At 35.0% G+C, this 17,297-nt stretch overlaps 1 protein-coding gene across 3 annotated transcripts in view; it reads left to right on the top strand.

Annotated features, from left to right (window-relative positions):
* Positions 1–5,908: 5,908 nt before the first annotated feature.
* Positions 5,909–17,297, top strand: part of LOC124369041 (serine/arginine-rich splicing factor 1-like) — a 63,636-nt gene continuing 52,247 nt past the window's right edge. For all 3 annotated transcript variants that reach the window (XR_006923035.1, XM_046826723.1, XM_046826722.1), the window contains exons 1-2: positions 5,909–6,201; positions 16,138–16,322. Coding sequence is in view for 2 of the 3 variants with exons in the window: in XM_046826723.1 (XP_046682679.1) it covers positions 6,038–6,201; positions 16,138–16,322 (349 nt within the window). In the remaining variant the exon portion in view is untranslated. The remainder of the gene's footprint in view (positions 6,202–16,137; positions 16,323–17,297) is intronic.

The following is a 17,297-nucleotide window of genomic DNA, read 5'->3' as shown; positions in this document are numbered from 1 at the left end:
TAATAACTGTAATGCATCGTTGTTATATTCTCTTATAACATTATATCTTATACTTCTGTGTATAATAAAAGCAACTCCACCATACGAATCACCTCTATCTACCCTTACTAACCTATAATGATCATCGGTTATCTTATCATCTGTCTTTAACCAAGTTTCTTGTATTAATGCTATATCAATACTATTTTGAGTTAATAATTTAACACCTCATGCCACTTAAGTTTAAGTGACCTAGTATTCCATTGCAAAATAGCAAGATTAGACATGTTTGTTGATTTTAATTTATAGTTCAAAGTATTTCAATAAACTAACTATTTTTGTTTACTAGAGTTTGATTTACTGGTGAACTGTGTAAGTCGTATCGTACTACTTTTACTACTTCTATTACTACCAGGTGTTATCCCCGTAGTTTGTTTATCAGATTCTAATGTATTTTTGAAACATTCTCTAATTATATCTTCCACTCTTTTTTTATTTAGATTCCTTTCTTCTTGAATTATACTAAGTAAGTCATTAATTTTACTGCGTAGCAGAATTTTTTGTTCCTTGTCAACTACAGTGGACTGTTCTGGTACAGTGCTAGTGCTGATTTTTTTACAGAGGCTGTATATACGTGCTCAGTCCAGGTGAGATTCCTATCCAGAGTGACACCAAGGAATCTTACCTGGTTTTTAGTTGTTATATTATATATGTTAGAAATGTGGCCCCTTTCTTTTACTGAAATTTACTAGTATTGTTTTTAATGGGTTAACATCCAGGTCATTTCCTTTGCAATACTTCAGAGGCTTATTTAACTAGTTAGATGCAGTAACGTACACTGCTTCAGCCGTGGTATTTTTGATCAAGAGTGTTGTGTCATATGCATACATGACACAGATATTGATATTGTGAGATAGTGATATTGTGGTCTTGGACGTATGTTGGGAAATCGTTAACAAAAAGGAAAAAGGGAACTGGATCTTGGGCAGATCCTTAAGGTTAGGATACTCAAGATTAGTGTTCTGCACTTCATTTGGGATCGTCCTGACAAGCAACTTATGAACCAGTTGTTGACTGTACCTCTGATTCCTAAAGATGATAGTTTCCTAGAGATCAAATCATGCCCTAGGCAGGCGAAAGCTTCACTATAGTCAAGAAAATATGCAGAGATTTAATTTAATTTCTTAAATTGGTCATTGATATACTCAGCAAGGCTAATAATGGCAGAATTGGCAGATATTCCTTTCAAGAACCCATGTTGAGATGTAATAATAATATTTAATTGCTCTAGATGTTTCATAAGTCTGTCAAGAACCACTTTTTCAATTATTTTTGAAAAAGGAGAAACCAGTTACATGGCTCGATAACTTTGTACTTCAGTTGTTGGTCCTTTTTTGTCGTTTATGTACACTTTGGATATTTTCAATGCAGTGGGAAATTAACCAAGGGTAAATGATTTGTTTATAATGCTCACTACAGGTGACGTAGTTCTTCAGCACAATGTTTTACGAGCATCGACGAATATTTGTCCATTCCACTCGATGGTTTTAATTTAAAGGAGTTCATTACAACTCTTACTTCTTTATTGTTAGTTGGGGTTAACACAAATGAAGTTTGGCACTAATCTGTTTTAGGCAGATTGTCATTTTGAGTTCCTAGAGTCTGTTGGTTCTTTTTTAGAGTCAATTCAGCTACCTGATTGAAGAAAGTATTGAAGTGTTCTGCATCTTTGGCAGTAATGTTAACCACTTTATTATTTATTGCTATATGGATTTGAGATTGCAACTGTTGTTGTCCTCCGTTTCTTTCCATGTTTACTACACTCCTATGGAGGCCTTGCTTTGGTTGTCCGTTGGTTCAATAAATTGTGCATTTGCAATATGTCGTAGTGCTCTAAGTTTATTGTCAAAGTCCTTTTTCCTTTCCACCATAATCTCTTTGTCTTTGATGTCTCCTGCCATTTCGTATTTGAGCAGTGCCTTTATAAATGTATATTTGAGGATGGTTTCTTCATAGTCATAGCAAACTTCTATATTTTTATTCTTTCTTTTAGTTTTCTGCCTGGGACATGCGATGACAAGTGATACTTGTAGGACTCCTTGAAATATATTGTAGGCTGACTCTGCGTCAGGAGAAGAATGTAAAAAATCCCAGGTTTGGTTTGATGAGATAAATTTTAGGTTATTTTAATTCTTTAAGTTGAGGTGTCTTTTGAAGGTTATTTGTGACAGAGTGTTAATTTCGAACCTACTTATGCTACAGATTTGGGCAGTGTGATCAGATAGTCCTGTTTGAATTATGGCTGTGTCAACGTTGCTCTCGGGGATTTTCGTGCATAAGCAGTTAATCTAAGTGGCTGTGTTTTAAGTAATGCGGGTTGCAGGCAAGGGCAGTCTTCTGATATTGTGGGTAGAGAGTTCATCTTCAAAGGAAATGTTGTCGGTAGTCCTGTCTATGTTGATGTCTACTATCAGCGCAAGATGTTTATTGTGTGATTGTACGTGTGATTGTATGTGGTCAAGTGGACAGTACATTTACCCCAGCCCTAGCATTCTCTTTAGGGGATCGATATACTCCAAGTTTGTGTATACTTTTCCCCCATTAACTCTATATTTAGCAATGCTGCTCTTAGTAGAATTCCTGAATATGTTGGGACTCAGTAATTTATCTAGAATATTCTGCTAGTGCATCTTTGGAGTATATGGCCGTACTCCTACCTAACTTATGATCGATAAAAATTCAAAACCTAAAAATTTGATACTGTAGTAAAATATTAATTAATAGCCCTTAATTTTTGAACTTCTATTTCTCTTCTTTTTAGTCCAAGTTCAGTGAGATCCAATAGTCTTGGTCTATTATATTAAGTAAGTGGTAAAGTCTATTAAGTTTTTTATCCAGTCCACGAATATTTTCGTACAATAGTGTTAGATTTGTCCTAGAGTCTTTTATTCTAAGTTTTATGAATTGAAAAAATATCTGGTTTTGATTTTGGTTTTCTTGTGATAGGTGTGGGCTAAAACATATTCTTTGGCTTGATTAGTTTGTAACGGGAATTGACTGACTCCCCCACTCTTTACTGAAAATTGGTCAGTTGTTGGGCCAAGGTCCTGCGTTACTTGAGAGCTATTCAGTTTTTGTGACGGGGCTTGACTGACTCCCCTAATCCTTACTGAAAGTTGCTCAATTGTCGGGCTAAGGTCCTGTGTCACTTAAGAGTTGTTCAGTTTTTGTGACAGGGTTTCACTGACTCTCCCACTCTTGTTAGTTGTTGTGTTGAGACCCAGGGTTGCCAGAGGTGAATCATCGTCGAAAAGCATTGTCACTTGCGATTCCTTCGATTTGTGTATCTGTAGTGAAACACTGAAAATATTGGATATGCTTGGCAACTTTCCTTATCTTCCTAGGTAGTTTTTATTTTGTGGTTTAGGATTAGTTTTGGATTGCAATTGCTTGTGTTTTCATGTTTATTTTTCACATAAGTTTGTCTAATAACTGTAACAGATAAGCTATTTAATCTGCTGCTTACGAGTTCTAACATGGACTGCTCCGTCTGGTCCAATTTATATTTAATGAAAGCTAGCTCTAATGAAACATTAGAAGGCGAGCTGTCATCTGCTGTCTGTACTTCCATATCTATAAAACTTTTTGGAGTCATAGGAATAGTCAGCTCGGTTACACTTTTGAGTTTTGAAATAATTTTGTCCTACTATTTTATTTTAAGTAGGTATTTTGAAAGTGTTTAGGTTTGTTTTGTATCATGTTCTTCAAAAATGATTTGCACATAGATTTATCTTGCTTGTATTTATCAAGCTGCTTTTCTAAGTCTTCTAACTTGTTGATAAAGTTTTCAATTTGTTGTGCATGTTTATAACTTCCATTTCGGAGAGTTCTTCTACCTTTCCTCAACGCAAAACGATTTGGCCTCAAGTATAGATATTTGGCTATTTAGGGAAAGGTATGCGATTGGATAGGCGTGTTCTTTAATTCAATATTTTCTTGTAGGCAAAATATTCCTAGCTTTAGCAGCCAATGTTAGAGACTTTTCGAGGTCTTCTAGCCTAATATGGTCTAATAATTTGGTCTTCATTTCCTCTAATTTTAAATATACTGGAGATGAATTTGAGTTTCTTAAAGTATTATGAGTGAATCTGCTGTCAAGTCCCCAAAGGGTATTATTAACTGAAATTGGGATGTTATTTTTTTAATTGGAGCATTTTGAACTTGGTTTGACATACACGGCTGTTGGTTTATCTTAAAATTGTTGCATTGGTATTTTTTAATTTGTTTAGTGGTGTCCCACTTTTTCAAATCCTTCTCGATGATATTTTGGCATCCAGCATGGTACCATTTGTTACAAAGACCAGCACAATTAACATCTACATACTTAACTCCTATGTTACAATTGCCACATGGATATTTTAAGGGCATTTTGTCACCTAAGTATAACAATATAATGGTCTGGAATACAAATGTATTGTGAAATGCTCAGTTTTGAATGGAACGGAAATATAGAAGTGCTTTGGTCTCAATCAATGATTACCACAAAAAATATCCACGTCAGAGGAAGGTGAACTGGAGCTAGATTCGAATCAGCCCTTCCTGCTTTGGCTGCTTTGTGTATAGAAGACTCGAATGCTCCACGTGCTTTGGGATCATGTCAGTCATGATGAGGCAATTAATGAGAATACCTCTTCACCTAGATTCCACTGTTGTTTGTAGTCTGGGTGTCTCTGATGTCGAAACGATGCGGGGGTTCGTTTTGAGTGTCTTCGTTCTTCGTCACCGACTATTTTTGGATTCCTTAAGACGAACATGACTCCAGATTTCAGGAGTCAAGTCTGCGACAGCATCAGATTTCGGATTCTGCACGTGAGAGGAAGGTGAACTGGAGCTAGATTCAAAATTTACGTCGAATCAACCGTTTCCTCTATGGCTGTTTTTTGTGTACAATCAATATGTCAAGTAACTTTGTACATTAATTTGATTTAAGGCGATCAATTACCATGTGCATGCAAATGAATTGTGAAATGCACAGTTTTGCAGGGAACGAACATTTAGAACTGCTTTGATATCAATCAATGACCTTTACAATCATTATGCTATGAGTTATTGTCATAAAAACGCTGTCTTTATAACTTGGTTTAGCAGACTCCAAGTTGTAAAAATAGGGTTATTGCAGGTAATGAAAATACTGTTTTTATAACTGGGTTTGGCAGACACCAAGTTGCCAGAATTGTATAAGAGGTTTGGTCAAGTGACAATCAAATGCCTTGTCTAATAAAACAAGCAGTACCAATAATGATAGGTGTGGTAATGCTGACACTGAATGTCTGAGGTCTGTGTGAGTGAGGTAGGCCAGTGGTGGCATATGAATGTGCTAGGCTGTCAATGCCAGGAATGGTTGACACTATTGGACCTTCCTTGCTGTCATATGTTCTTATGTATTACTTATAACTTTTTTCTATGTAATACTTAAAAAGCATTCATACTATATACAAATAAGTTTTATGAGAAAAATAATCTTTGTATAAGCTGGTGAAGTCTTGTTAATCTTGATTGTTAGCCTTAATTGTTTGCCTCATATCGAGAATGTTGTCAGTTTATTGAGTATTTTAAAATGAGTTTTATATTATTGTAGTGATATTATTAATCTTAGTGTTACAGTATAAATGGATTTACAGTAATCAGGTAAGCTTCCGCACAAGTGAGTAATTATATGTTGTGGAATTACACACTTATATGCACTTTTACTGGGAGCCACTTCACATATACTGTATTCAGTCAGCCATTTTTAATATTAAGATTCTTGTAATTGGGCTGTTAATGTATACCATTCCTTGAATCTATCCATATTTTTAACAAATATAAAGTTGGTCGTGGTCCTATTCTATATCTATGCTAAAGCTTTGGTGGTCTATGTTTAGTGTTGTGTTTGGTCAGTTTGGTGGAACTCTTGTTTGTGAGCGTTTAGCTTTCCGCCATCTTGCCTGCAAGCCATTGGGAATCGGTTTACGATCTACGTTTGTTTAGCAATACATTGTAGGAAGATCTGTGAATAATGTCAGGACGTAGTGAGTGTCGTATTTATGTTGGGAATCTTCCTCCTGACATACGCACCAAAGATATCCAGGACCTGTTTTATAAATTCGGCAAAGTTACATTCGTTGATTTGAAAAACCGCAGAGGACCACCGTTTGCATTTGTTGAGTTCGAGGATCCCAGGTAAAATATTCATTAATCAATGTTATAACTTCTATTTATGACGAATTTTTTATAATGAACCACTACAATTCTTAGTTATCTATATATTTTTAATTTGTAGACGATTTTCAAACTTACAGCCTTTTATAAAGATTGTATTAGGCTTTGAGTTATAACAGATTATGGTTTTACCATTTGTTTATTTCTAGCAGTACTTGAAATAGTGTTAGTTATATGATAAAGTTAAATGTTTACTATAACTACTTCACAGTATTTGATACTTTTCAAAAAGAAAATAATTAAAAAGTAAATTAAAAAAAAACATAGTACAATTACATTTTTGAAAGGCTTAAATAATAATAATAATATAATAATAATAATTTATTTATTCCATCAGTATTTTACAATTGTATATACATTTGATATTCTTATGAACTAATGCTAACCACTTTCCAGTTGTGTAGTTAGCACAACATAAATAAAAACAACAAAAAGGTTAGAGTTCAGTTACAAATAAAATTATTCATACAGCCAACAATGCTGTCTCATGTGGCATCTGTCCCAAAAAGGTACAAAATATATTCAATACACAATTTATATAAATGTACATTCCTTAACCCTGAAGTTGGCAGTTGTTGATTTTTTAACGACACGGACCACCGCTCTAGTGGCAGTCGTTGAAAATTGAACGTCATGACGACAACAAATAATTAATTTGTTTTAAGATTTAAAAACAAGTTTAGTGACGATATTTAGGTACCATTGAAATGACGAAGAGTTGTTTTACTCAAATAAGATGTTTTGTTCTTATTCTTCCTTCTAAACTGCTATTATTTACGATCGCTTGTCGTTTAGTCTAGAGTCGCCATTGCCATTCTCGTCTGCTAACTGAGGTTACGATTACTGCGTTCTTATTTTAGTTCAGTAAAATAGTTATTTCAGTGTTTGAATGTGATGTATTTATTACCTGAAGAATGATAAATATAGTTCAGTTTGATTGTGAGTGACGAAATAAAGTTATGTAATTGGTTGTTTATATTTCAACGTTACGTAAATGTTGGTGTTTTGCCGGCAAGCGTATAACAGTCTACCTCACTAAGCCGTGTTTTCAACTATGGTGATGTAAATAGTTTTGTCTTCAGAGTCTGTCTCGTTATTTTTTATTATTAGTTATTTACTGCATGTTGGAAATTTTTGAGGCAGAAGTGTTGGTGTTTTGCTGGTAACCTTATCAATGACTTGTTTTGAACCTAACCCATGTTTTGTAATAGGCCTAGTTTGGTGTAAGTAGTTTTTTCTTCAAAGCATGTCTATCGCTTTTTACTTCTTGTTAGACTATTTTACTATACATTTTTAGTTATTTAGTGCATGTTGGACAATTTTAAAGACAGATCAAGTGATTTGCGGGAATTACTAAACCCAGTTAGTGACAATGAAATAGATTCTGACAGTGACATTGCTAGTGTTGGTAGTCATCTTCCATCGGATGATGAAGACTTGTTAGATTTTTCTTCTGGTAGTGAGGACAATTATTGTCCTCAATTTGAGTTTGATTCTGATGACTCCTGGTCAAACAATAGGCCTGAATGACAGATTCCTAGATCTGAATCAGAAGGTGATGTAGGCCTACCTCTTCCTAATTTCTCACTACCAACTCGTCTATCAGACCTGTCTATACGACAGATCCCCTCCCCATCACAAGAGATTCCACACATAAATGATGTATGGTTAAAAATTTATCCTCCTGAACGAAGACAAAACTTGGAAGAAAAATTCTTGATACGAAACCCCGGAGCTAGAGATTGTCCTGTAAGTCACGAGCCAATAGAATATTTTAAATTATTTGTAGGTGAAGGCATGATAAATGTCATGGCTAGAGAAACCAACAGATATGCTGCAAAGCACATTGAAAAAAAAAACTGTTATCTGGTAAAATGAGAGAGCATTCTAGGCTTCAGACTTGGTGTAATGTCACAATTGAGGAAATGAAGCAGTTTTTAGCTATAGTGATAAATATGGGATTGAACTCACGTAAAAATATTGCAGATTATTGGTCACAAGACCCTGCAGACTTTATTCCCTGGTATGGAAAAATTATGGCCTTATGTAGGTTCCAGGCAATTCATGCCATGATGCATTAGACTTCACAACGGTCCATCAAAGAGGCCAACCAGGGTATGACCCTTGGGTCAAGATCATTCCATTTTGGGACGCTGCTAATGCTGCCTTCAAAAGGCACTGGACTCCCTACCAAAATCTTAGTATTGATGAGAGTATGGTAGGGATGAAGAACAGATGCTCGTTCATCCAGTATATGCCTAATAAAAGACATGCACGCTATGGCATAAAAAAGTTTGACTTGGTTGACTCAAAAACTGCATATGTGATACACTCTGCGCTTTACTCAGGTAGAGACTATTTAGTTGAAGACGGAGTAGGTGACAGCTTTACCCACAGAGTTGTGTATGATCTCATGGAGAGAGGTCAGTGTTTGAATAAAGGTTATCATGTATTCACAGATAACTTTTATACAAAGTTACCTATTGCACAAACCTTGTTACAGCACAACACCTTTATGACAGGTACAACTAACAAAAATACTAAGGACTTATCAAAAAGTGTGCTTAACACAAAACTTGGGGCACAAGAATCGGTTTATTTTAGAAAGGGACCAGTGCTTTTGACTGGCTATAAGCAAAAGCTCACTAGAAAGCCAGTGTACTTGCTGTCAGCTGGTTACCATGCTGAAGACAGGGAAATTACAAGTAGAAGTGGCATTGTGGCTAAAAAACCTACGCTCATTGACCACTATAACAAGCTAATGGGCGGAGTTGACAATAAAGATAAGTCCATTTATCACCTTTCTTGCACTAGGCCTACTAGAAGCTATTGGAAGAAGATTTTTTTAAACATCCTGGACATGTGCATTCATAATTCTTTTATAGTATACGGTTTTCAGTGTACTCCACAAACTCCAATGCCAAGAAGAAAATACATTTTACAAATTGTTCACTCCTTGGCAGGCACTGGAGCACCAGTTGCCCCTCATCATTTACCCCTCTCTCCAGGTGGTTCTCAGGAAAAACATCTTCCAGGAAAAAAAAACCAAGGTTTGCTGTGTTTGTTCTCCCGAAATAAAAAAAAATCATCTTGGTGGTGTCCTGGTTGTAACGCAGCTGTGCACAAGGAGTGTTAAAAAAAAATGACACATGAATGGAGAGCTACCAAACAAAAGAGGAAAAGATCAGAGGACAGTGATGAAGATTGAAAGATGTGCATTACTTTACCGGACAGTATTTACAGTGTAGGCCCTAATGTTTCCATACTTATAAAATTAATTGAAATATAGTTTTATTTAATTAAAAATACAGTATATCATTACTATGAGCCAGATAGAAAATAATATAATGATTTAGTGAACATTTCTTTTATTAAAATAAATATTGCATAATGCATGTGCTACACATTTTCCTGCGATGTACTTCAAATATATCGTCAAATATATAAAACCAAGGTAAATAATAGTCTAAATTATGGGTTTAGTATTTTTATGTACATTAAGTATGTTTGGCATGTTTACTACCCAACTAATGCACTTTAGTTAAAAAAAACGTATTATGTATAATTTTCCTTTCAAAACGAGTTTTCACGAATATGCATGGCTTTAGAAAAATGCATGCCAAATAATTTTTTGTTGTAAAAACCCCATACAACTATATATTTTCTGAAACTAGACAAGTTTTTCTATCTTTTAGTTATTTTGGAATTATAAATTTCAAACTTTCTATTAGTTTCCTATGCATGGTCTCCTCAAAATTATGTAAATTTAATTTTTTTATTTCAAGTTTCACCTAATGTAAAAAGTATGTATAACACTGATTCATATCTATTAGTAGGTTATGTTATTCTACAGATATTACCGAATAAAAAAACATCATCATTATAAAAACACAATATTTGAAGTGTAGAGATCATTAACCCTTCAACGCGTTATTTTTTTTTCATGGTCATACTCCCTCCTGCGTTGATTTTTCTGGTGGTTTTTTTAGAGATTTTGTGTTTTATAAATAATATAAGCAAATTACCCAAGTTTATAATTATTTTATTATACTTCTATGTTGTTAGTGTTAATTAGCCAAATTAAACAAAATTAACCTACTTTAGGTTAATTTCCCTAAAAGCTAGCTAACCTACAAACCATCCCCAACTCATGTTTGTAAAACACAACAAATTGTTCCTGTCAAAACGGGATTTCCTTCTTCAAAACAATATAGTTAGCTTGTAAAACTAATAATAATAACTAAACAAAGGAACGTAAAACACACAAAAATATGTCAGTTGAACATAACCATCACACTAACAATGACTGTAAACAACAACAAACGTAAGCGGACAAACGATCGGCTGCACGGCAATGACGTCGTCTTGAATGCAGCTGATTTCTCAGATATTTTTTCTAAAGATCGATTTTTCGAGAAATCGACTCAATTAATCGAAAGTTTGAATCTTCTCCTTTCGATTGGTATACATTTTTCATTGAAAACATTCGATAGTCGTCTGTTACAGCTACAAAAATAACCGACTACTCCATGACGTACTCAGTACGGCAAAACGCGATCTCAAGTAAAAGTGTCATGACGTACCTAGTACGGCAAAACGCGTTGAAGGGTTAAGAATAAGTACTTGTAAACAGAGCCAAAATAGCCTGCCACTACAGGATTTTTAGTTGCCAGCTCCAGGGTTAATTATTACTACATAACACTAACATTAAAAATCACACCAACAAAACAGGCATCCTTCACTGCCTTATATCAACACACTGATTAACCTACATACATATTTACAAATATCTGTATACAAACTATACAAGAATACATACTATCATACACCCATATACACATACAAGAAATAAATATTCAATACATCAATAGTATTTATATAAGATAGATATTCTATAAGAACTGTAAAATTGAGTTTCCGAACATCCGTATTTTTACTTTATAACAAAAAAGTTTCAGATTATTGTAGTTTTTAATTTTAAAAGGAAGATCATTGAACAACTTTCGACCTGTATAATCATAGGATCGTCTTAAAACTTCTTTATTAACTTTATGTAAACGAAAATGTATATTTGCTGTATATCTTGCACTGCTCATAAGATCATCTATATAATTATTTATACTTCTAATATAAAAAATTCGTAACACTTTAAATACATATAGATGTTGCACAGGCAGTAATTTTAAATCAGTGTACAGCGGGAATGAAGTTGTTCTTTTATTTTGTTCCAATATTATATGTATAAAGTGATTCTGCGTTACTCTTAACCTGTTAATTAAATATTTGGAACTTCTATAGCACACAATACCATATTGAATATTTGACTGAATTAATGCTAAATGTTAACATAATGTTTTTAAAAGAGACTGCTTGCAAAATTAAAAAAAAATGAAAGTTTCGTATGGAGAGTTTCAATTTGTTATATAAATCCGAAATATGTTCTTTCCAGTTAAGTTTCTCGTCCAATACTAATCCAAGATATTTAAATTTGTTGACCTTTTCGATGCAGGGCATAAACAACTAACATTTGTACAGTTTAAGGAGTGATATTTCAATTCCTCTGCAAAATCAAAATATCTTGTAAAAAGAATAGGCTGACAGTAATGCCTGTGGCAACAAAGGTTCTACTTCATAGTCCAAGCTAATGGCAAAGATTGTAAAGCGTCTTTTGGGAAAGTACTAAGCAATAAACTATAAAATTCTAAAAGGCTGATCATTAATGCTAAAGAACTAAAAATATTACAAACCCACCTAACCATATTATTCTATTTAGCACGGCAATGACCTCTGGGGACTATGAGGGACTGTCCACACGGCAGGGTCCTTTCTCCTCTCCTGTGGAACGTAGTTGTGGACGACCTGCTAATGTCTTTGAACAGTAGCGGTGTCTTTGCACAGTAGCAGTGTCCCACGGAACTGACCCATGCTGCTCTAAACATGGTGGGAAACTGGTGTGATGATGTGGGCCTTACTGTCACCCCCACCAAGGCTGCTGTGGTTGCCTTTACCAAGAGGCGACAGATGGAGGGTAATGGTCCATTTCTACTCAGATGTTCTTCCGTTGAGTTGAAGTCCGAAGTCAAGTACCTGGGTGTGATCCTAGATAGGTTTTTAAGCTGGGGACCTCATCTAGAAAGGGTCAGTCGCGAGGGGGAAATGGTCTTTAACTCAATGCAGATGCGTGATAGGTGGGTCTTGGGGACTTAAGCGGAAGCTTTTGTACTGGCTTTATGTTTCCGTCGTCAGACCTACACTAATGTGCTGTTGTCTGGTGGCATAAAACGGAGGCCATGATGGCTGTAGCTTGTCTGGCTGGCATCCAAAGATTGGCTTGCCTTGCTATCACTGCGGCTCTTCCTAGTGCGACGGGTGCAGCTCTAGACTGTTGTCTCAATCTCGTCCCCTGTTGTTATTCGGGCTATGGCCAGGAGGAGTGTCTACTGTATTCAGCAAGCGGGACTCTGGTTGGGCTGCAGCACTGTAGAATTAGCATCCTGATTCAGGGAGATGCTCTGCACATGATCTCTGATCAGATGCCACAAAAGTTTTCCTTTGAAAAACCCTTTAGGATTGTGATATCTCCTAGGGACGATTGGTCAAAGGAAAGGAAACCTCTTCCACCAGCGGAGCTTGAATGTCTAACAGACGGCTCTAAAACAAAAAGTGGCACAGGTGCTGGAATTGTGGGTGTGAGACCATGCAGCGAGCTGGTGGTCCCTATGGGTCCGTTTATATCCTACACTTTTTCAGGTGGAGGTCGCAGCTATTATGGAATGTGCTCATGAGAATCTTCTTCTGCGATATAGGAGTAAGACGATCAATATTTTCACAGATAGTCAGGCAGCACTGATGGTGTGTTCAAATCCAAACTTGTCTGTAATTGCTGTCAAGTTGTTTCTTCCCTTGCCAGAATCAAGAAAGTGACTGTTTGTTGGGTTCCAGGTCATAAGGGGATCCCTGAGAATGAAAGAGCTGATACCCTGGCCATCCAGGGCTCAGCATCAAATATGATGGGTCCTCAACCGTTCTGCCAAAGTGTGAATCCTTTGGGACTGTCTTGAAATGGGTTTGCGCTGAACATGAGAGGAGGTGAAGGTTGCATTCGGGTATGAAAATGAGCAGATTGGTACTACAGTCGCCTTCCTTTAGAGTGGCGTCTGACCTTCTCTCACTAAGTAGATTGATGTCTTCTCGGGTTATAGGTCTGATTACGGGACATGGTCACCTTGGTAAGTTTCTTCACAGAGTCGGCATCCTTCAGGAGGATCCGCTCTGTAAAATATGTGATGAGCAAGATGAAACTGCCGAACACTTGCTCTTTGATTGTCCTTCAATAGCAAGGGATCGGTATGCCATCTTCGGTAGTTTGCTGATTACGGGACATGGTCACCTTGGTAAGCTTCTTCACAGAGTCGGCATCCTCCAGGAGGATCCGCTCTGTAAAATATGTGATGAGCAAGATGAAACTGCCGATCACTTGCTCTTTGATTGTCCTCCAATAGCAAGGGATCGGTATGCCATCTTTGGTAGTTTGGATAGGGGTCGTGAATTTTCCCCAGGAGGACCTGATGGTTTGTGGAACTGCTGAAATCATAGACTGGTAGGCCTCATGGTGTGCTTCTGGGGTGCTCAAAAGGCCCTTGAGGCTATAGTAAAATATGTTAACCCTAGAATGTGGTCACAGTGTATATGATTAGGTTTGAAATCAGCTTGTTCAGGAGGGATAGTAGAATTACATAGGATTAATACCGTAAATGAGCTTCTTAATCAAATTATAATGTACAATCTAAAGGGCTACTAGACAGGAGCTATATATGTGATCGAATAGCTTTTGCCTATTAGATTCTAATATGCATCTAGGAACAAAACAAAATGAATATATCACAATGTGTAGAGACTTATGATAGACACATTAATGATAGATTTTCTCATGAACGACCAAGCCTACTGCCCTTTTATTTATAGGCATATCTGGCTAAACTAAAAGTCACTTCTTACAATTGTTTTCCACTTCTGTCAAATCAAAGTGAATTGAAAATCTAAGTGCTGATTTTTCAGTTTTCTTTTTACACCCATAAAATAACAGGAAATCATAATGTATATGCCGAGCCAGATCAAGTATTCTGATGTAAGTGCAGATGTGTTTTTATTAGTTTTAACTATTGTTTACAGAATGCGTCAGCAGTATGTGCCCTGCTGCTCAATATAAATTGTGATTAACTACCATGTGCTCACTCTCAACTGTTATGAGTGCATAATCTTGTTTCCTTTGTTTGTAAATAATTAATTGTAAATAATGTGTACCTGATTTTATTGTGTGGCAAATATTGTTTAATAGTTCTTATTTAGTGTATTACAATGAATGAATGAGTTGAGTGAGAGAGTGAAACAATATATGAATAGAGAAGGAAGAGAATCTGAACACAACTGTAAAGAAAACTGGCAAAGAAACTGTTGACAGGAATATATAATAAAAACCAATATTGTGATTCCAGCCAAAACACCTCCACCTCAAAATATTAACTGTAAGTGTAATTATAGCTGCCAAAGTATCTCTCGTCCCCAATAGCTTCCACTGTTTAAAGATTTTACAAGCAACAGAACTAAATTTTAGGTCTAATTACCTTAAGGGGACACTTACAATAAAAAAAATATATAGTTTTTTTTAGTAAAATTGTAGCTGAGGCTTTTCTGAACAATTTGATAAATAATGTATATAGCCTTTTAATAATCATTATATGTTAAAAAAAAGATATTTTGTTCACTTCTGCAGAGCCCAATCTCAAAAACACGAAGTAAATTGCAGCAAAGGTAGACCTGTGTAATTTTATAGAGTACAATTTTTTTTTTGTTGGATAGTACTTTATTTTGCACAGTCGGTTTTCTTAGCAAACTGCCTGTCACCAGATGATAAAGTGGGATCCGTTTCTTATTTGTTTGTGTTTGCTTTCTGGTGAGTTTCTACACAATTAGTGATTTGTGGTGTTAGTTTTATGAGTTTTTGTTCGAAAATAACTAGTAAACCTTTTACAATTTTTAAAAAGACGTGTAATGTGGGTGTACCTAAAAATAAAAAATTAGTAATTGATCAAAATATTTCTGCTGTAGCTTACACGTCCAGCAGTACTACTCCTCAAAATCAGTTTAGGCTTAGGCCTAATTTGGAGTTACCACAAGAAGAAACTGCCTTACAAAGGAAACTTGGTGATGTTGACAACAAATAAATATGCTAAATATGGCAAAGAAAAGAATGTAAATACAATTATAGATGTAAGTTTGTTGAGAGATGCGCTTGCTAAATCGGTAACATTTTCAAAATGTGATACGCTTGGAATTTAAGTGGCATGTATTTAGAACACTGGATTAGCTAGTACACTAGAGATATTTTGTCCAGCCTATACAAATTCATGCTAGTTTACGACTAAATAAAATGCAGTTTAACAACATATTTGACATCAACTATTCTTATGATATATTTTTTATGTGTAAGTAATCTATTCAGAGAAAGGAATAATATTGTTATTCCATATTATTAAATTATATTGACAAGTACTTAAAATATGGACAATATACATTTTTTATATATAATTCTATTTTTTAAACATAAGATATTTCTTTAATAACTATTGACAACAATATATGGACTTGCCAGCTTAAGTCTGGTTGCAAGTGGATACTAAGAAATGTCACAGTTTAATTCTCTGTATTGTTAAGAGCATCTTAAATCAAAGTGAAACTATTAAGAGTATTATAGTAACAATCTGTTTTAACATCATAAATTTAAAAATCTAGCCAATGAAAGCTATAAAAATATTTGAACTAAAAGAGACAGTAAAAGGAGATAAAATTATTATACTAGAATGACTTTCCTGCTGTAAAACACAACTTCTTTTTCAGAGATGCTGAAGATGCGGTACATGCTCGAGATGGATATGACTACGATGGTTACAGGCTGAGAGTGGAGTTCCCCCGTGGAGGAGGTCCAAGTGGGTTCCGAGGCAGCCGAGGAGGCAATGGTGGGAGCATGGGACGAGGACGAGGACCTCCAGCCCGCAGATCTCAGTATAGAGTTCTCGTAACAGGTAATTATCCAATGTAAATAAATAGTAAGCAGACTTTAAAATTAGAATCTTTGATAAATCAACTGTTTGCTGTTGTTTGAATTCTAAGAAGTAAGTTTACTAACTCTTAAATCAGTTCTAAAAGATATTATTGACAAAAATGAACTATATTTAGGTTATATTTTAAGTACTATGCACAATTTAAGTATGTTAAAAAAGTTTGCTTAAATATAAAACTAATAATTCATGAAAATTGTCTTTCTTGTGCATTACTGAAAAAAATAAAAGTAATATATAAGTTGTCCTATCAAAATGTTTGTATTTGATGTATGGTAAAAATAATTTTGTAATAGTTTTAAACATATTATTGATAATGTAAGTGATTTATGACACCAGAAAAGTTGTGAGATTTAAACAGATGTTTTTTAATTAAAAAATTTCTTATAGGTTGTCAGATAAAAGACAATTTTCTTAGATACTTTTAGGAGCAGCTCTATGAATGGTGTCTTTAAACACAAAGTAGTTGTGAAAAACAATCTTTGAATACTTCTGAGTTTGTTTCGTCTCTAAAGGGGATTCGCAGACCAGGGACTTCCCTTCAAGGATGTAAACAATTGTGTGTTTCTGCAGTTTCCGTTAAATTTTTAAGCAATCAAGTATCCTTATTTGGTGGCATTGCATTCTGAATGACACCAGAGATAAGATAGCTTTCTGCGTAGAATGCTAGTTGGTCCTCAAACAGCAGGCACAGGACTGCCTGGTACGTGGTACCCAATACAGACATTGAAGGATTGAAAGAAGCTAAGTCAAAATTCAAAATCACAACATTAAAATTATGTAGAATGGTAAAATTACTGGATAACCCATAAAAAAGGAAACTGTCAAAACATATATTTAATATATTAAAAAAAATTGAATAAAAGTCTTCCAATTTAACTAAATATAATCAGAATACCATTCAAAATTATTATTTTTTTACATTAATTTCTCACACAA

This window comes from Homalodisca vitripennis, chromosome X (assembly GCF_021130785.1).
Source record: "Homalodisca vitripennis isolate AUS2020 chromosome X, UT_GWSS_2.1, whole genome shotgun sequence".
Classification (NCBI taxonomy): Eukaryota; Metazoa; Arthropoda; class Insecta; order Hemiptera; family Cicadellidae; genus Homalodisca; species Homalodisca vitripennis.
The sequence above is the reverse complement of the archived record's forward strand: the minus strand, read 5'-3'. Positions and strand labels throughout refer to the sequence as shown.